Below are 22,255 nucleotides of genomic sequence, written 5' to 3' on the forward strand. Positions count from 1 at the left end.
AAGGATTTGTGCAAAACAAAAATGTACTGGTTAGCAATGCTGAACATATAGGTTAAAGAAAGTCTAAGACACACACATGCACACACACACACACAACCACACACTACTAAGTAGCTTGGACCAAAGGACTGCAACCTAACATTCAATCAAAATAAAGGTACCTGAGTCAACACAAAATGAATATACCAAATTCATGCTTCTGTAACGTTACAGCTATGAAAGAACAAATCATTCTGCAGACTTAATTTTAAAAGACAGGAGAGGGACTTCCCTGGTGGTCCAGTGGTAAAGAATCCGCCTTCCAATGCAGGGGATGAGGGCTCGATCCCTGCTCGGGGAACTAAGATCCCACATGCCTCGGGGCAAATAAGCCTGTGCGCCACAACTACTGAGCTCGTGCGCCTCAACTAGAGAGCCTGCGTGCCGCCAACTACAGAGCCCACGTGCCCTGGAGCCCACGCGCCACAACTAAAGAAGAGAAAACCCGCACATCACAACTAGAGGGAAGCCTGCACACTGCAAGGAAGACCCTACGCAGCCAAAAAAAAAAAAAAAAAAAAGTTATTAAAAACAAAAAATAAAAGGAGAAAAATCTATTCTTCACAGACTAAAGAAGTGACATGCCCATGCATAAAGAAAACTAAAATACAAAATCACCCGTCATCAATAAAATGTTACAATATTAGCAACTCATATATTTACTACATGATCTCCACGTATTTATGAATGCAATTATCATAAGTGGGTGAGAATTAAGGCACATTATTTTATGGTTGCAAGTTCACTGGGATCAATTAATCTAATGTTCTGATCAACAATATTACTTGATATGCTAATTACCAAGGCATACTGTGTGATGATACTGGAAAAAAGCCTCATGTGACCTGAAAATTACTTCATGTAATAGCATTCTGTAAATGCCACTTAGGAGTGGAAATTATCTGATTTGTCAGTAAAGACTGGTAACAACGTACCTCCTGTCGGGTTGGTGCTGCATGTGGCCGATCTCCTCTGGACAATCCTGTAACATGGGCTGGAGTTCTTCCTGTGGAGAGGGGGTCAGAGTGGCAGTGGACTGATGGCTGTAAGACACAGCAGCTGGAGAAGAAGCAGCTCCCCGCACAGGGGGAGTGGGGCCTCGTTCATCTTCCTCCTCTTCTAGTTCACCTTGCTGCAAATACATCCTGGCTGGTGGCACGGGACATGGCATTTCTTGGTCATAGCTAAAACAAATGATAAGGACACTTAGATTGACTTCAGGTTATTCAAATAAACTATTTGTATAGTTAGTGAAATATCAACTTTGAATTGCTTTTGAAATCTGAATCTTCTGGCCACGTTAAGAAGGTATTGTTTAAAAAAAATAGTTCACTGTCATAAATGTGTGTGAATTGCTATATATAACATTTTTTTCTCTGAGGGATTACAATTTAATTGGCTCATTACAGGCTCTGAGAAGTCATGCAATAAAGAAATCTATTTAACATAGTTTAATTTAGTAAACCCCAAAAGTGTTTGATATATTCTATCCCTCCAACTCAACATGATCTCTAAAGGATGACTCAAGGACGGTCTTGCAAATAATCCAAAGATGATATGCTAACATCTATGAAAAATTACTCTTGAAAATCCCTTCAGAGGGAGGTACATTGGAGATCAAGTTATTAGTCCAATACAACCCACTTTTCCTCTAAACTTATAACAGATCACTATTTCTTCAGTTGAGCACAAAATAAAGTACACGGTATTTTATAAAGTACATGGCTTACATTTAGGATGCTGAATGAAAAACACAATAAATCAAATAATCAATAAACAATAAAATGTCCCTTCTACTCCTCTGCTAGAGCTGTGTGGAAGCTCTAAATGGATCTGGGGAACATTCATGACTTTCTCTTTTACCTCAGGGCATATGGTTATTAATTAGAATGGAAGTAACTTATTGCATTATATAAATTGTGTTCATGTTACCCTTCTCTCTTGTTCATTCTCCACCACCTGCCTTGTTTACCAGAACTCAGGAAAGTTGATGCTCATATAACATGATTTCTTTGTATCTTCTTTTACTGAACTAATCTTACCATCTTCCTCTTGGACACTTTTTCCTGTGTTTCCTAGGTATCTTGTATTCATCCTGACATATCTCTCTCTCTTCTACCTCAAACTGTTCCCCACTTCATTTCTATTCTACTTCTAAAAATATCTCTAAAATCTATTCCTTTTTCTCCATCCTCACATTGCTTCCAAAATTACTTTATTATAATATGCATCACTCTCTGGTTACTCACCTGCTTTAAAGTAATAAATGGCTCTTTAATTGCCTAGAGGATAAAATACGAGGACCTAAACAAGGCATTTAAGTACCTGTATAATCTGGCTTACACTTGCCTTCCCAGCTGCCTCTCACTCTCTACCATGTGTTTCATATTAGTTCTCATGTTAGTCCACATCACTCTGTGGTCTCAATGTCCAAAAAACCCCTCTTGATTGACAAGCTTCTTATTTGTTAAGCTCAAAAACAAAATCAGCAAATCAGGAAAGCTTCATTCTTCCCAGTTAGAATCAGCCTTTCTTTTGGGGGCACAGTTGCATCCCTTGTTTTATTTTTTTTGTTAAACTATATCAACTTATTTCATTTTATTCCTATTTTTGGTGGACTAAAATAGTAATGAATGTTGTTAATATAGCCTAGGAAACGAATTTTTAAAAATACAGCCAATCCTGGTTATTTGCACATTCCATATTTGCAGATTCACTACTTGCTAAAAAAAGTTGTAACCCAAAGTCAATACCCAGAGCACTTTTGTGGTCATTCATGGACATGTGTAGAGAAGCAAAAAATTTGAGTCACCTGATGCATACATTCCTAGCTGAGGTCAAACAAGACAACACTCCACCTTCTTGTTTCAGCTCCTTTTCATGGCCTGTAGTGCCATGTTGTTCACTCTCTCTCGCTTTTTTTTTTTCTTTATGTTGGTGAGTTCCCTGTTTATAATGACCCCCAAGTGTAGTGCTTTAGGGCTGTCTAGGGTTCCCAAGGGCAAGAAGGCTATGACGTGCCTTAATGGAGAAAATATGTGTATTAGATAAGCCTTGTTCAGGAATGACTTACAGTGACGTTGGCTGTGAATTCAATGTTAATGACTCAACAATACATATTAAATAGAGTGTCTTTAAACAAAAACACGCATAAAACAAGGTTATGTATGGATGGACTGACAAAAATGTTGTCACCAGAGGCTTGCAGGAACCTAACCCTGCATTTCTCCTAGGAGCAATGGCGCAGTACTCGCTAATTCAGTGATTGGAAAATTAAAGTATGGAGACTTTGTTTCCTGGCATAGTTGGAACTGTAAAACTGTGTTTTGTTTTGTTTTGTTTTGTTGTGGAGAATGAAAGAACAAGTCTTCATTTCTATAATAGTCATTAAAAAGACTGTATTTTCGGGTCTTCCCTGGTGGCGCAGTGGTTGAGGGTCCGCCTGCCGGTGCAGGGGACACGGGTTCGTACCCCGGCCCGGGAGGATCCCACATGCCGCGGAGCGGCTGGGCCCGTGAGCCATGGCCACTGAGCCTGCACGTCTGGAGCCTGTGCTCCGCAACGGGAGAGGCCACAGCAGCGAGGGGCCCGCGTATTGCAAAACAAAAAACAAAAAACAAAAAACATACTGTATTTTCAGGTCGATTTGTATTTTTTGTGTTAATTCTCCATTGATCACACTAGTGAAGCTGCTGTTTTGTTTTGTTGGGCGGGACCATGTCCAGTTCTACAGAAGCTGGAGTGAGGAAGAAGCAAGCTAACTTCCTAATTGCTGTCGTGTGGATTATTTACACTTGTTAAATCCTTGAGAGAGACAATTCAGTAAGTTTAAATTTCTATAGTTTTCAGCAGAATGTGATAATATCTAAGAACAAACAGTTTTCAGGATACTGTGGCTGTGGTATAAATTCATACAATTATTTTATGAAAATTTAGAGATGTGCAACAGAAGTTCTGATATTTGAAAAATACAAAATCATATACAGAGAGCGATATTTATGTGATCTCATATAAATTCATATATATTCATGATCATATATGTAAACTATGTGTATACAATGTAAAATATTTGTAAATATAAATATGTAAACTATGTGTGGGTGTAGATTTAAGTGTGTGTGTGTGTGTGTGTGTGTGTGTGTGTGTGTATTCACGATTCAGGATTCTTAGTTCCAAAGGAAGCTTCCAAGATGCAAATTCCTTTTTTTGGCAACATTGAGGAGGGTTTTTAAGTTGTGCTGAGCTATCAACAGCTCAGAGACAAATGTTTTATTCAGAGACAGATGTTCACGGACCCTAGGAGTCAGTCTCCCTTGGTGATCGAGTTTAACAATTACTTAACATGGGTTTAAGGAATCATATTATTCCACTTACCTCTGTTCTAAAATCCCTCTTACCTTTCATCTACGGAAATACTGTACTCTTCACTAGTGCTCTGAGGAGGAGGATGCACTGGGGGAGGAGGAAGCAGGTCTGCCCAGTTCATGCCACCTTGTTTTGGTACCTTGGGTGTCCGTGCCCCTTTCTTGTGCCCTTGACTCCCTTGGAAAGAAATAAAATGCAAGTCTTTTACTTCTGGACTTTAAATCTTTTCTATTATCCACAGGTTAATTATTTTCTGTAAATATGATCATATGATTCATATATATGGAGAGATAAACACTCTTCTTCATTAATTTTAAACAGCACTTTGTACGATAGAAGACACAGAGTATTGCCAAGTTTAACTGCAAAATAAATAGGGAAAAAGCAATAAAATCATAAATGAATTTTACAAGTCATATCCTTAATAGTGATCTTCTTACAGCAATTAATTGCATTATGGATTATCATCTAAAACAAATGAGCTGAAGACATATTTTCTGAATTGCCTTTCTATTATTTAATTGCTGGAACCTAAAATACAATATGATACAGATGCGATCTATTACATTTCCACTGTTGCATTAAATCACTGAGTATATATAATTTGTACTTGTCCATTGAAGTGTTTTAGGCACAATGAAATTACTCATTTTTGTCAGAAAGGCAGGTGCAGATGAAAATAATTGCTGGAAGAACTAATATATCTAACAACAAAAGAAGCAGAAAAATGATTTTTAAAAAGGGACAGAAATGTTTTTAGCCACTGTTTCTAAAAAAATATGGCTTAGAGTGAAATAATGTTGCTTGAACATTCTTAGAAGTTCAGAATAGCTCAATTATTCAAGTTCCCCAATGTTCTGATATTAGATTTGGCATATTCTTTAAACATAGGTAGTTGCACATTTTGGTATATTCGTTCTAAAATAATTTTAGGTCAAAAGATATTTGGGGATAAAATGGTCTTTATCCTCCTCCTCCTCCAATATGATGCATTTTAGATTCTTATGTAAATTATAGACAATGAGTCTATAATTATTTTTCTCATATGATCCCTTAAATTCAGTGAATTGTCTTGATCTTTTTTTTTTAAACCTTTCTGAAACAGCTCCAAGTTACATGGTACATGAAACCAAGTCTGAGTGTATTCAATGAGCCTTATTTTTTTAAGTCACTTGGAAATTTTCAAATGGCAGTGTTTGTTAAGCCAGATGTTCTTGCACTGGTATGTTACTGCACCAAGTGTGGGCTGAGGGACATGCTGTTATTCATAAGTTATGACGGTCAGGCTTCTGCTTATGTGTCTCCATTCTCTCTTCCTCCACTCAGTTGTCCTGTATCAGAATGACTATGCATGTATTGTGGAGTTGACTATCCCCAGTGCCTTCCTCTTGATTTCCTGGCATACATCTACTGTAACAATTCCATCTGTCCTGAAAGGCCTAACATCACAAATCTCTCCTACACTTAATTAATTGCTTCATTCTCTCCCCTAATTACCATCAGATTTCACATCTTTGTATCTTTTTACCACATATGTATCTAAGCTGAGGGATGAAGAAAGTCAATTGAATATTAACAACCTAGAATCATTTTTTTCCCATTAAGACATGTTTTTCTCTTTAAGTGGCTAAGAATTCAAAGAAGAAACGGCATGAGATATCAAATATGAAAATATTTTATATACTTTTCCCAAGAGTACATCCTTGAAAATTTCCCCTTAATTTAGGGTTTACTTACTTCAAAAAAGAAAAAGAAAAGTTGTTTGATAAGATTTGATTGTTAAAAAAAAAAATCAAACCACATATAGTAGAACAAGAGTAGATCTAGAAAGGTATAGGAGCTATTTCTAAGATCCTTAATTCAAATAGAAACAATTTCAATCAGTGACAAAACACAGCCTAGAAAATGCCATATCAGCATGCCTTAGACAAGGGAAGGTGGTAAAATGCAAATACCATATCCATTACAGAAGAGAGTTAGAGACATTTGGCTAAAAGCACCTACCAGCAACTTTAATCCAGTTGCTAGGAAGTAATATTTCTACCCTCTCCTGGAGAAACAAACTAGAGTCAAGATCAATTGGTTTTGTTCTCATTGTGGTATGACTTGCTGTGGTGCCACATGTTAGTTCTAATAATGAACCGTCTTTAATTAGAAAAACAGGACTTAAGTACCAGCAAGCTCACATCTGCAACCCCTATCAGGAAAACAGCTGGCAAACAGCTGCAACAGCATAAAGACCACAGGGAAGAGGCTTCAATGTGGCTTCTGAGGCACTTAAAGACTGAAGTTGGGAAGTTTCTTTATGAGGTTTTAGAGTAAGAACTGAGTGAGGGATAGTAGAGAGATTATAAACTGAGGCAGGTTCCAACTGTACCTAAATCTCATAATATTATCGCTTAGGTTTTTGATTCTACTCAAGTGTACTCAAATTTTATATGCTTTAATAGCCTTCCTTCAAATGGTAACATATTTAGCAGATTAACTATATGTGCAACATTTTTAAGTTATATTTTGCTGAGATGGAAAAAAGTTTCAACTGCCTTTAAAGATTAAGTCATGCTTCTGGCTTTAATAAAGGTTTTTAACGAGGAGGAAAATAGGAGCCTCAATCTTTGTTACCAAATAGAACATAAAAAATGGTAGCACAGGGAGATCAGCTTGGTGTTCTGTGACCACCTAGAGTGGTGGGATAGGGACAGTGGGAGGAAGACGCAAGAGGGAGGAGATACGGGGATATATGTATATGTATAGCTGACTCACTTTGTTATACAGCAGAAATTAACACACCATTGTAAAGCAATTATACTCCAATAAAGATGTTAAAAAAATGGTTTAGTGAGTGAACAGTCCCTCAAATTGCAGAGACAAGACCCATCCCTGGAAGATTCAAATCATATAAAGTGATTAGACATGTCATATACACATATCAGATCATTAGCATTCAAGTTGTAATCTTGAAATGTACCATCCTTTTAAAGGAGAGATTGGCTTTCTCCTTGGTTTCCCTTACTTACCAGATGTACTACTGCCCCGGTCTGAACTATTGTAGGATCCTCCTGTATTCTGGTCATATGATTGATTGTACGGGATAGTTGGAGGAATTGTGTCATTTGCCCGATAATCTAGATATTTCACATGGGAAAAAAATTAAATATTTATTTTGGTGCCTCAATCATTTACCAGTGATTAAGCTTTCAAACTATCATGTTGATCACCTGCTAAGATGTACGTAAGTGTTCAGAATGAAAGGTCAAGAAAAAATAAAGATCTTTAAACACGTCTCCTTTAAGATTTATAAAATACAAACTCATTGTATCATCTTCTACACATGAACCAGAATGAATCCTACCAGGGACTATTTCTTCTTTTAAAATACTTATAAATTAGCTAAGGCAGAAATCAGATTTGCTTGTCTTCTTATCTTTAAAAATATAGTAACAAAATAATTTTAATAACAAGAAATTGGGAAAATATCACGTGTGTGAATCATTTTAAAAAATAAAATAATAAAACATAAAACTGAAACTTGCCAGGAATATTATATCTAATAAAAAATATATGCATGTTAAGAAGATGAAGTATCTCAGTCTCCCACAAATGCTTCTGCTTACTTAGGCAGAGGTGAAAATCCAAATGATAAACTCACCACTGGAATGTACTGAGTAATAATCTGTCAGGCTAGTTGCATTCCAGTGTCTTTATTATAGTTTGACGTACCAAGTCTGTTTATAAGCAGTATAAACAATAAATCAGAGCTCTGAAATACTTGTACAGAGGACTGTCAGACCTTTCCAAAGTCCACAATAAAGCCATATACTATACAGGAATAATATGACAATAGTTTGAATTCCCACTGTAAACTTTACAATTACAGAAACTCTCCTATTCATCTTTGTCAGCCTTTGTTATGAACTCATATATTATGCTAAGTGAAATAAGTCACACAGAGAAAGACAAATATTGTATGATATCACTTACATGTGGAATCTAAAAAATACAACAAGCTAGTGAATATAACAGAAAAGAAGCAGACACAGATATAGAGAAAAAACTAGTGGTTACCAGTGGGGAGAGGGAAGGGGAAGGGGCAATATAGGGGTAGGGGACTAACAGGTACAAACTATTATTTATAAAATAAGCTACAAGGACATATTGTACAACACAAGGAAAATAGCCAGTATTTTATAATAACTATAAATGGAGTGTAACCTTTAAAAATTTTGAATGACTATATTGTACACTAATTTATATAATAGTGTACATCAATTATACTTTGAGAAAAAATGGTTAAAAAAATAAATATTCATTGAATTGGTTTATTATACCAATCAAATGTTTCCTTAAACTGGGGAAAAAAAGCAAGATAACGGTATTATTAAATTAAAACATATAACACTAACTTAAATGAAATGTTTGTCTTAAGTTATCTTTTTGCAGTCTGCAACTTTAATAAGTTGTTCCCAACTCAAACCTAAAGAAAAAGAAATCTGTGTTTCCAATTATCTGTAATTAAATGTATTCTTTACCTGGACACTCATACATAATTGCCCTGACCTATTCAAATCAGAGCAATCCCTTTATTTCCAGAGGTCTAACTTTACAAATCACGTTATTAAAGCAGTAGTCTTTACCTAGTCAAATACCTATCTCTTCCAACTCACCCATATTGTAACAGAGGAACATTCCCTTCAGGCCATAAAATATCATTCTGCTGCAACAAGCTAACACTAAGAATTTATTTTAGGTTCTATCGTGACAGACTTCAAATCAGGTTACCCAAAGAAATTTAGGTTCTGAAATCATACATTGCAGCAGTCTTAGTAATCACATGAGGTAGGAGAAATATAACAAATGGAACCACTTCTCCAGTTCAAGTTTAATTTAATTATTTTTCTTCAGTTTGATCAAAAAAGCCATTCGTTTATATGACCATGTAGAAGCAATTATCTTCCATTCTCGAGTGGAAAGAATGGGAGAGTCTATTTATTTAAAATGTGAGGTATTGTGATGGTTGTACATCTGCCTTATGAATAAAAGATTGTCTGTCCTGAGCAATCCCTCACCTAGGATTAAATTTAAATTAATCTCAAACCATTTGAAAATACTTATATATTATTATAAAATCAATATTCCAAGGTTATTGTTGTGTTAATTAACTTTTTGACAATGGAAATTTTGAAACCAAAGAAATAAGAAAACCTTAGTGACCAAAGAAAGATTTCACACGCTAGTTCCAGACAAGCTTCGGCATGTAGTGCTGAAGGGTTAAGGACGCCAATACAGAAAAGGATGGGAATAAAGGCAAGTCTCTTCACCTTTGTTCAGTTTGTTTTGCTCCATGATGTTATACTGAATTGGTGCCACTTCTTGTTTCTGCTGTCCGGACGGTTTCCAGTGCTTCTCGCTGGAGTCCCCACTGCCATTGTTCATGTTGTTGCTGAGGTTTGACTGGATGAGCTGGGTGGTGGCATAAGGGGTGGGCTGCCCTGATGGATTGACAAAACGCCCATCCTTCAGATTTGGGCTATTGAAGGTTTTCATCTCATTGATTTTGTTACTAAGGTCCACATCACCATAAACAGTTGACTCAGGGAGCATCAGATTTGTTTGTTTGTTATCCAGTTGGTTGTTATAATTTGCTATACAATCAGCTATGTGCAATGGAGAGGAAAAGGAAAAAGTCATTCTGCATGGTTATTCGTTTTAAATTTCCTTGTAAGTAGCTTTGTGAGTCACAGTAAAACTATTCTATTAAGTATAAATGGGCTTAAATATAATGAATAAAAAGGACCAAATATCCTTATGTCCTTTCTAAAGAACAGAGTCAAATGTTCTTTCTAAAGAAAAATTGAGTGAATGAGAGAGGACACGTAATTTATATGGAGCCTAAATAATTCTGAACTTCTGCTAGTGTTACACAGTTTATAAATAATGCATCCAATTTAAATAATTTTCCTTTAACAACCCCATTAATGGGAATTGCACTAAAATAATATATACATGAATATCTTTATGTGCCAACTTAAAATTTTCTAGTCTGGAATTACTGAACTATTTGAAGTGACTAGTTAAGCTTATAGGTTAAAAATCCAGACCAAAAAAAAAAAAAAAAAAAAAAAAAAGAACCCTCTGCCCTCAGATGAAAGAACTTGAGATTTCAATATTTTATAAAATAACTCTACTCAAAAAATATGAGGAACAGAGGTAAAGTGACAGTACATAGTGCTCAGGAGAATTTTATTAGTTTTTTCCCTTGGTTGTGCAGGATAATAATTATCAGGAAAAGGTGTTATGTAATCATTTTTCATGGTTTCATAATGACACCTCAAGAAGTATAAAATGACAATGATGATGGCAAAATGAATCATAGTAGCCAGGGCAATTTATCAAATAACACCTGAAATAATACCTAATGTGTCTAATATTTCAATTTCACTCTAATTTTCCCTTTCTTTAAATATTTGAGAGTTAAATAACTAATATATATATATATATATATATATATATATATATATATATATATATGAAATATTCAAAGCCTGTAGCTGAAAATATTCAAAGAGCAGGAAGAACTAAAATCATCATTTAAAATTAAAACATTTTTAAAATAAAAAATTAGTCGTTATAATAGTAAAAATACCACTATTTTAATTCATAGTGGCTGCAACATTAGCAGGTCACCTTGAGGATTAGTTTTCAACTGGATATCCTAAAAAATGATAAATTAGCACGGTCACTACTAAAGATGTAAAAATGAATATAGTTTTAAGAAAAATCTGCAATGTCTCTATCCTACTGAATTCAACTACCCTGCATTTCAATAACAAATGATCAGGGATCAGGGGTATTTGATCAATCTGGCTTTTAGTAATTCTTATTTCTAATTTCTAGGTATTAAGTTTTATATAATAGTGGTTAAACAATATTTTTAATGGCAATACGGTTTGGCAATCTCGTTTTTCTTTGCTAATCTTTCCATATGAGTAACATCCAATAGAACTCTCTCAGATGATGGACATGCTCTATTCTGCATTGTCTAATATGATAGCCACTAGCCACATGTGGCTACTGAGCACTTGAAATGTGGCTAGTGCAAATGAGGAACTGGATTTTAAATGGTACTTTATTATATTTAAATTTAAATAGCCACCTGAAGCCAGAGGCTACCACATTAGACAACACAGCTCTACATATTAATTTAAATGGATATTGTCATTTTTTCTTTTATTGGGCTCAGCATAATCTTTCTTTTACTTATAATTATGTGAGCACTTTTTCGCCTAGACAACTAGAATATGGGCCTCTAGAGAACATGGACTTGGTCACATTGATATATCATTTCCATATCCATATCCAATGGAGACTATGATTTGTTCTTTAGGGTGCATCACACTTTTTACTTAAATGCCATATTCTATCTCCCTTTTCCTTAACTCCATTTTACTTCTATAGTCATACATTTTGATTCTTTATGATTCTTTTTATATTTCCTATATTGTGAATGAATGTTAAAAGGTTTTTCGTAAGAATTATTTGTAATTTTCTGTTTTTTCCTTTGCATATTGCATATTCTACATCCAAATTTTACTGTCATGTTTTAGCATGAGGTTTTAACAAGCAATTTACCACCCATATTTCTGAACCAAAAAGACACAATACAAAATTAGTATTAGTATACACACCTGCAAAAGATACATATTTCTTGTATCTTAGGATTTACTAGTATACTATAAAAATCTAATTTTGAAGTTCAGTTAGCTTTCATTTAAAATTATTTATTACCACCATATAATTATTATTATTATTGTTGCTGCTATTAAAAATTTGGTTCACTCAAACTATACATCTATTGATCTTTTGATCTGCTTTATTCTTAAAATCTTTAAAATAAATACTATAAATAACTACAATTAAAATTATAATTACATACATTCTTATGAAGATGCATACTTTTGTATAATTTCATTTTTCCTTATTTGCTATCTACTCTAGAATTTATATTCTCCATTCTCCCTTTGCATACTGAGAAACTTTCTTGGGTGGAGGGTGAGGTGTGGAGATACAGGGATGGAGAAAATATTTGAATCGGCTAAATTGCTAAACCATGGTTAATATTTCATGAAAATGTTGATTAAATTTCATTTTCAGCTTAAGGAGAAGAAAACAAAAGTTATCTCCTCATGGCTCGTTCCTAACAATGCCAAGCTTGCCTATCAGGCTGTCTCTGTGCCTCTAACCTGGGCGACTATACGTGGTCAGGTTACTGTCGCTGTTTCCGTTGCCTGCTGTGCAACAGTTGATGGAGCACTCATTGTGATTGTTCCCAGTATTAGGCCACGTGTCTGCCAGCCATGGCTGCGTGGCAGGTTCACTGATGTTGAGAAGTCCTGGCCTAAAGAAAAAAATATGTATAAAAGCAAGTTTTATATAAGTAGCAAATGATATTTCCTATTCAGAATTCCAGAAATTCTTCATCTCACTATTCTCACAAATACTTTGGTCAACTATGCTGAAAGATATAATAATTCCTTTTATTTCACAGACAAGGCAACTATAATGCAATGTTCGGAGGCACGTCTCAGTTTATATAGCCATTATGTTGTAAACAGTGAGACAAATATTGTATCATTTGTAATGCTCTACTCTGCCTTCAGTCACAGTGGCTAAACACCAAACATGGAATCTAAAAAATGTGGATACTTATATTTTGTAGTGTTTTAGTAGCGTAAAGAATATTCTCGTTAAGACAGTTTGCATTTCTTAATTTTTGACCCATTAAAAAATAATGATCCTTCTCACAACTTCATTAAAAAACGGAACAAGCTTCTTTACTGAGATAAAGGATGCTTCACAGTAAGCACATTTGCATATTTTTCTTCAAAACCATGTTTCAGAGACAGTGAGTTTGGGGCTCTGTGACATTTTGCAGAGAGCCTCATCAGTGTTTCAGTGCACAGTTCTGTAAGCTTGTCAACATTTTCTGATGGTGACAATGTAAGATGCCATAAATCCTATATAAACAAAGGAAAGCTACTGAATTAAATCTGGTAAAACGATGTCCACTGTAAGAAATATTAGTGTTCATGTTTTTTTTTTTTTTTTTTTTTTTTTGCACGACAGATGTTAATCCTCTTTCACTGTGCATTGGGAATGCAAAGTACATCAGCAGTTATTAATGGCAGCCCTGGACCACCAGTGCCAGAGACACAGACTGAAGTCCAGAAATGGAAATCCTGAGGTCCTTTTCCAATACTGACTCCATTTGATAATCCAGCAAAAGAGGTGATGATGTACTGTCAGATCCACAATAAACAGACTGGCACTACAGAGTCTGAAAAGATTTTCTTCATGGTTTCATTTTCTTTGCTAAAGTGCAATAACCACACTTTCATTTACCTGGGAAGCGAGAACCTGACATTTCACTCACCATGGTTCCTATGCTGGCATACACAGAATCAACCGAGGAAACTTTCTATGCAAATGATGGTTATTTGAGGAATAATTCACTTCAAATGAAAAATATGGATTTATAAGTTATATATCTGTATACGTATATATATGTATATATGTGTGTATACATATATCTGTAATAATAATGTTTACCCTTGGTTTACAATGTGTGAGGCGTTGTTCTGACCTTTATATGTATTAACTCATTTAATCTTTCTAATAATCTACAGAGTAGTTACTATTATTATTCAGATTTTAAAGATTAGGAAACTGAGATACCTGAGAAATGTTAAGAAACTTGTGCATGGGTGCACAAAGTGAGTGCGTGGCAGATCTGGGATTCAAATCCAAGTAGTCTGTCTGTAGAATCCACACTCTAAGCCGGAATACTATAAACACATATACTGGAGAGTGCTGAAATGTCCTAAAACCCTCAAACATTCTTAATAAAAGGAAGATTGGGGTAATGTCTGAAGTCTAAACATTCAGAATAATGCTGTTAAAGCTGAATAAATTTACTATTAAAATTGTTGATAAAAATATGCTTTGAAGAGCAATGTTGCTGACCTGTTAAAATGTTAAACATTTAAATGCAAGCTGTATCACAGATATCTGGAGCTTTTGAAATCCATGTTGGTTATAGAAATTCTGCATCTAGTAGTCTTTTTTTTTTTTTTTTTTGCGGTACTCGGGCCTCTCACTGTTGTGGCCTCTCCCGTTGTGGAGAACAGTCTCCAGACGCACAGGCTCAGCGGCCATGGCTCACGGGCCCAGACGCTCCGCGGCATGTGGGATCTTCCTGGACCGGGCACGAACCCGTGTCCCCTGCATCGGCAGGCGGACTCTCAACCACTGCGCCACCAGGGAAGCCCTCTAGTAGTCTTTAGCTTTCCTTATTTTCTCTTGAACTTAAAGTGTGTTATCACTTTTTAAATTATTAAAAATAAATCTCCATATTTGATACTGTAGAAATATTATAGGATCTTTGAAGTACGGGTCAAGCCTGTCTTACATGTTTCAAAAGGAATAGACAATATTTTTATGCTACGATTCCCTCAGAAAAACACTTATAAAAGTGAACGTTTTGATATCATCAGAGGCTGAAAGAAATTTTCATATGTATGGGAGCTTTCCAACAGGAAGTAGGATTAACAATTCACATCCTAGCTTTCAGTTCAGACTTGTGTTTGGAATGCTAATTATCTAGGGAAGAAGGTTGAGTCATGATTACTGGCCCATAATGAATCTTAAAATGCCATGGGTGTATTTCAGAGAACTCTGAGGAAGTCAAGGTCATATGTAGCTACTCTGGTAAGGGTGTTAGGGTCTTTAAAAACTAACAATCTCTCAAGCTATCTTTATGCATTTAAGATGATCTAGTGTTATGAGACAGATTTAGCTGCCCCAAAATAAGAAATGAAGCAGAAACAAAACACAGTGCTGGTTATAATGATTAATATATGTCGGAAATATTATATAATGTTACCATATTATATATATATAAAAATGCAACCATATTATACATATATATCCATATAATATGTCAGTTGTTATATTTTCATGCTAATATATGTGAGTTTTGCCTATTTTTTCCTTGTCTTCAAAAAGATATTATCAGGGAAAGGAAGAGAGTAGGGCTCTCAAAAACCATATTTAACTACTAGCTTATATTAAGGGGATAGTTTTTTGTCACAAAGGAAAAGAGGACAAATGCACTTAAATAATTATGTGGCAATTACCTTCAATTCTTCTGCTCTTGTTACTCCAGATATTCCAATCACTCACTCCAAAAACAAACAAACAAACAAACAAACAAACCTATTTGAACTCCTAAACCACAAAATAAAATACTAATACTAAAGGGTCCAGGGGCTGGGGAAAGTAGTGAAGGGGCCTAGCAGCAAGGGTTGCCTATAGGCTGTCTCCTCTTTCTTTTGATAGCTTGAAAGAATTCTGAAGCCCAGAAAGAGGCAAGGGATAGAGCTGAGAGTGGTCAGTCCTTCAAAGAGAAGCAAGGCCTGAACTCTTTCTTTCTTACCTCCCACTGCCAGGAAATGTGCTATTGGCATTCTCGACCTGGTTAGCCTGACTTTCCTATGCTTTTCTTCAGGCTTTCTCTGCTGTTTCCTGGTTTCTGCTGTGGTTTGGATTTCAACTAGGTTTTCTTTGTTTGGAAGAGGAGATCGAGATGTGTGAGGTAAGGAAAACAAGTGAATAGAAACAGCCACTTAATATCCATAATCTGCCACTGGATTACACTGCAGATCCTTCCCCCTTTTTAAGTTGAGAAGAGGTCTCTTTGCTTACCGCCATCCTCATTTCCCCTTTTATGTGAAGAGCAAAATTCACAGTTTTGAGAACAAGCAGAGCTCTCAGGTTCTCCTTTCCTCTCAACCTTCTCTTTTATCAGAGGAAAATGTCCAGGGCCCCAAATTTTCTCTCATCAAGGACTGAACTCAAGTCTTCTGACATTTGTTTACTCAATAACTCATCCCTTCCTTCTTTAGATACTTTTTGTGGATATCTTTCAAAGATCAATAATTCATATATTGAATTTATGGATATAATCCAATAAATTACATTTATTGCATTACAAAAATTCATACATTTAATTATTGATTAATAAATCAGTAGCCTCTAACTCCAGGATCTCACCTTTTATTGTGGGAAACAATCATTTAAGCCAGGAGTTAGAAAACTATTTCTATAAAGGATTAGAGGGCAACCATTTTAGGCTTCGTGGGACATATATTTTCTGTTTCAACTACTTGACTCTGCCATTGTGGTGGGAAAGCAGTCATAGACAATATGTAAACAAATGAGTCTGGCTGTATTTTAAGAAGTCTTTATTTACAAAAACAGGTGTCAGACCAAATTCAGACCAAGAGCCATAATTTGCTGACCCTCTGATATAAACAAAAGATAATTGCATTACCTCTTATTAGGTGCTTAACTGTGGTATTTATACAGCACAGAGCTCACGGAGGATACAGCAGGTGAACCTCAGCCAACTAACAAGGGGAGGGGGGACACATTACGGGCTGATGTAATAAGTGCATAGAAGAGAATGCAATATTGGTGATTGGCAGGTGGGTTGACACAGTGGGTTGTAGGGGGTGGCACACAGAGATACGAGGAGGGCTACAGGGCCCTAGAGGTTGTGGGTTTCACATGCTCTGCCCAATTTGGACTTGCTATTTTAAATATGATGTGTTCTTGGGCTTCCCTGGTGGCGCAGTAGTTGAGAGTCCGCCTGCTGATGCAGGGGACACGGGTTCGTGCCCCGGTCCGGGAAGATCCCACATGCTGCAAAGCGGCTGGGCCCGTGAGCCACGGCCAATGAGCCTGAGCGTCTGGAGCCTGTGCTCCACAATGGGAGAGGCCACAACAGTGAGAGGCCCACGTACCGCAAAAAAAAAAAAAAAAAAAAAAAAAAAATATATATATATATATATATATATAGTGTGTTGTACTGAAACTGGGATCTTCAGAAGCTCAGAGACATGATCCATATGCATTTCAAAATTTCATTCTGTCTCCAATGGGCAAAGGGAATTAACAGAAAATAGTTCTAATGAAGGTAGATGAAGGCAGGACTGCTGGGAGCATTTTTAACAGATTAGACAAGGGACAAAAGAGCTTGAAGTGAAACAATACAGCGATAGTGAAGGGAGAAGAAGGCAGGATCAACCAAATGCAGTGATTGATGCAGGAAAGAGGACGACTTGACATTTTGACTTAGGTGTCATTAACCAGATGAGTCGCGTGATACAGTGAGGGCTCACAGAGTCTGAGATGCCTGAGGGAATCCAATGTTTAAGGGATGGCATCAGAGAAGTGAGTACAAGAGTCTGACTCATTGTTCATTCTCTTACCACACTGGATCATGGAACACACACACACACAACACACATACACAGAACACACACACACATACACACACACACACACTCACAAATGGCTAGAAAATGAGACCTCTTCCTAATGCATTCCTGATGCTCTTACCCTGTTCTAGTTTTTCCAAAGCACTCACCAACTGCTTCTACTATAGAGTTGACTTTTTAAAAAATGTTTATTATTAATCTTCTATCTCCCCTACTAAATGTAACGTTCAGAAGGACAGGAACTTTTCTTGACTTTGCTCCCTGACGCATCCCAGGCAACTAGAACACTGCCTGTCACATTGTAGGTATTCAATAAATAGATTTGATGAATAAATAAATTTAAAATTGTGTATATAACTGTCATTTTGAGCACTAACTCTAAGATCTTTATTTAACTGTTGCCTCTATAACATTCCAGCATTTTTTGTCATTTTATTTGGTAAAAAGATCATTTCTATTGGGTATTTAAAATAAATCCATTTCACTGTTATACTATTTTTACATTCAGAAGGTTAATTCTGTATGACGATTTAGCGAGCTTTCCAAATGGAACTTTGTAATTTTTCAGTCTTGCTGAAGAAACTAGCATTTGGTACCGAGAGATCCTTGTCATCATTTCCTCCTTGATAACTTGGTCTACCTAGGTTGAAAATTCCTTTACAGCAGAAACTAGACATATTTTATATGTGTGTGCATGTGCATGTGTGAGAGAGAAAGCACATCTGTGCACGTGCTCATGCACAGAGGCTGGTGCAGAACCCATAGAAGATGCTCAATAAGCATTTTCATAAGATCTGATTAATGAGAAAGCTGAAGTCTACTGTCATGAATATACACATGTAGAGAGGTGGTTATATCATCAGGTTCCGGATTTATCCACAAGAGAATGTTCTTATGCCAGAGACTGTTTCATGAATGTCTGGGGTATGATTTAGACAGAATTGCCCTGGATGCAAAAACATGCCCTGGTTTAATTCCTGAATCAAGTGGATTTATTCCTTATGAAGACCTCCTTCGCTTTGGGGTCTTTCAGCGGCTGACTTTGTTTCACAGGTATGAAAACAGGAAGCTAGGAAAGAAACCCAGGAAAGAAAAGAGCAGTGCTAATTGTCAAATTTGTACAGCATTTGCTAAAGATGGTCAACATTGTTTTCACCACTCTTTCTTATTTTTATCTTTTCCAGTTGCAATCACATTATCTAACTATACAAAGCAGGACACTCAATAAGTTAACTGAACTTGAATTAGAAAATGGTTTTGGTCAAAAGGTTTTTTTTCTTACACCTTAAGCTAGAGGTTACTGTTTTTGAAAAGAAAAAATTATCATAGAAAATCCTGAAGCTTGACTCATGTAACTTATACCTTCTTTCAGCCCCTTTCAGACACCTGTCACATGAATTTGTGATTTCTCTGTGAATATATTAAAGTTCACTGAATAATAATTACCAAAAAATCATAAATGTAGGATTGAGGTTCATTTTAATGAGAGGAAAAAAAAAAAACTTCCGTGTTAACAAGCTACCTAGATCCTCCTTTTATTTCAACATATTTCCCGGCAAATGGAGACTGAACTATGTTGAATTCATAACAAGAACAAACAAACAGACATAAACTACAACAACTTATGAGCCAATGCTGTGTTCAGCAGGTTTCCAAATGAACATTTTTTCTTTGATAGTATCTGTTAACTAGCTATATTTCTTAATCTTCATAAGTGCCATCGCTTAATTACTTTAACTCCTTTTAATCATCTACTAAATCAGCAAGTCTGTCTTTCCCGGTTAAAGTGCTCCCTCTGGTGTTCACTGACTAAGATGCAACAGCTCCAATCAAGTGCATTTGTACGTAAACAAGCTTGGCTCCACAGCACAACAGAATGGAGTATTTCCGAAATATTTAAACAAATTTCACCTTTAAGTTAAACCTTTTAAGCAAAGAAAGTGATGTCATCGATGAAGACAAGAAGAAATACCTGGAATTCCCCTGAGAATCTACAAAACAAGCAGGATAGTTACCTCCCTCCACTGCTCACAGCTTCGCCTCCTCTCTGATAAGTTACTGGAATGTTACCAAAAAAAAGGAACAATTAATAGACATGTTTGTGTTTATATATCAAAAGTTATGACATTCATGAGCATATTTCTAGAATTGCATGTTTTCTTCCTTTCTACTTAGAAGCATTGCAAAAATTCATCACAGGAAATAGCAGATTTCCAACTCAACTAGTATTTTTTTAAGATGGTACAGAATTAGATATGTTATTTTTATTTTCTTTATATGCCAACAAGGTCGAAAACTAAGCAGAAGCCAACTTCAGTTCACTCTTATTAACTATAACTATTACACGTTTGTACATTCACATTCTCATAGATTCCAATTTTGAATTTATTATTTTCATGTAATTTCATGATTTTATGTAAGTGGAATCTTAAATTTGGGAAGAAAAAAACCTACCAGACCATTTCCCCAGAAATATGAGTACCCGTAAGACAAAGATAAACGTTAAAATAAACCTTCTTTCTCTCCACACACAAAGATGTATGCCAAGTTGTGACTAGTAATGAATGCGACCTAGTTTTTACTGTGGCTTGTGAAAACCCTTCTCAATATATTTTCATCAGACATGTATACATAGTGAAAATATATTTTAATGCTCTTGAAAGCATTCTCGGCTTAATAAATTATGGGTATAAAATTTAGCCATAACAGAAAAAGATTTGCACATAGTCAGGCAAGGGGTTAAGGATATTAGCATTTCTGTAAATACAGACCCATTTTCTAAGAAGAAATATGTTTCTAAAAGCTGCCAAATTCTGCTACTTAGAAGAACTCCAAACTGGGAGTCTGTTAAGGAGAGATAAGTGCTCCCAGTGATTATAATAACTGGATTAAAACCGAGGAGGAAAGGCTACAGGTACATCTTTTACTAAAGGTGAATCGAAGGAAGAGGACCCACTTTGAAAGAAACTGAATGGAATGGAATCTTAGTACTCGGACTTAAGGAAAATGACAAGTTTTATCTTTCACATGTGCTGGATATTTTGGTTACCTTTAAGAATGTTGATTGTACGGATAGAGAATTATAAGGGAGAGAAATTTTTGTTTGAAAACCTGAAAGCTTAAGTTAAGGGAAAAAAAATGCACTGCCAAGTCTGAAATAATCAATGTGATCATTAGCATGTTAAATCATGCTGAGGGTAGAAACAGTGTGTCTATCTAATGAAACACATGCAAACAAGGCTAAGATGCAATGCGGAGTCACGAATAAGTAATGGCATTGAAGGAATGACAAGCAACACCAACCATTTCTACTTCAAGTGCATGCCTGGCATGAGTAAATGAAGTACTGTCATCCATTGTAAGTCCTTTCCCCCCAGCTTACTGCAGAAAATGAAATCAAAACAGAAACACAATAGTACAACACATGCCAAACTAACGAAGAATAGGAGGGGGGTAGGCGCAAATATATACCTGTTGGTGTGAAGGTAAAAGACGGGACTGAAAAATCAAAACAAAATATAAACCAGTTATTAAGCTGAAGAGAGAAAGGGAACATATCACATTAGTATAAATCAAGCAGACAGCTGAACATAAAACAAATGTAAATAACTAGGCCAGTAGTTCTGACACGCTGATATATGAATAAAACCAAATCTGAGGTTAAAAAAGAAGCTTGTCTCTGAGGTATCATTTTGAAGGGTCTGATGTTCTAGGATGGGTGGGGGTGGGGATTGTGCTGGGTTAGCCTGCAAATGACCCCTGCATTTAGTAATAGAGATTTAGCTCATGGCTTTAGTACAAACAGGAGGCCTCTACTATTAATCATTTCCAAACATTGGATAATGGGTTCTTAAACAAGTATTATCAGGGTCTTACGTAAACCTTATCTAGAAATCTTAAAGTAAATGCTTATTAAAGTGGGCTAACTAATAGGTGCATTTAAATATTCATCATCGAAAGAGAGACAGAGGGAAGGAGACAGAGAGAAAGATAGAAAGATGAAAAGAGAAAGAAAGAAAGAGAGAGAGGGAGGGAGGGAGGAGGGGGGAGAGAAAGAAAGAAAGAAAGAAAGAAAGAAAGAAAGAAAGAAAGAAAGAAAAAAAGAGGAAAAAAGGAAGAAAGAGATGGAAGGAGGGAGGAAGAAAGGAAGGCAGCAAGCAAAGAAAGAACTGGAACAAAAAACCCATAAAACTGAATTGTTTCATTGCCAAGAAATGCCTGATACTTGTCATATAAACAGTGTAATGCTACATTTTTATCATGATAGAAATTTGTGAATGGACAGGAAAAATAGGGAGTTTTAAACTTTAACTTCTCTATTATAGTTTACATTTAGAAGCTTTCTAGAAGTAGGCTGAGCATTTTTTTTAATACCACACCAAAAGCTAAACAATAGAACAATAATGCCCCTCTGAACACCTTCACTCTGCAGTTATAAATCTTAATCCAATCAATAATGCCTGAAATTGAACTGCAGACCTCAAAAGTAGCAGCCTTGCCTCCGCCACTTTTCC

General features: G+C 35.8%; 1 protein-coding gene across 1 annotated transcript in view; it reads right to left on the reverse strand.

Annotated features, from left to right (window-relative positions):
* The window catches only part of ROBO1 (roundabout guidance receptor 1), a 412,086-nt gene that overhangs the window by 38,279 nt on the left and 351,552 nt on the right, over positions 1-22,255 (reverse strand). Inside the window, exons 19-25 of the mRNA XM_060098621.1 lie at positions 21,213-21,239; positions 19,757-19,799; positions 12,645-12,799; positions 9,723-10,058; positions 7,422-7,529; positions 4,437-4,581; positions 975-1,223 (exon numbers count right to left, since the gene is read on the reverse strand). Coding sequence (XP_059954604.1) covers positions 975-1,223; positions 4,437-4,581; positions 7,422-7,529; positions 9,723-10,058; positions 12,645-12,799; positions 19,757-19,799; positions 21,213-21,239 — 1,063 coding nt within the window. The remainder of the gene's footprint in view (positions 1-974; positions 1,224-4,436; positions 4,582-7,421; positions 7,530-9,722; positions 10,059-12,644; positions 12,800-19,756; positions 19,800-21,212; positions 21,240-22,255) is intronic.

This window comes from Mesoplodon densirostris, chromosome 5 (assembly GCF_025265405.1).
Source record: "Mesoplodon densirostris isolate mMesDen1 chromosome 5, mMesDen1 primary haplotype, whole genome shotgun sequence".
Lineage (NCBI taxonomy): Eukaryota > Metazoa > Chordata > Mammalia > Artiodactyla > Ziphiidae > Mesoplodon > Mesoplodon densirostris.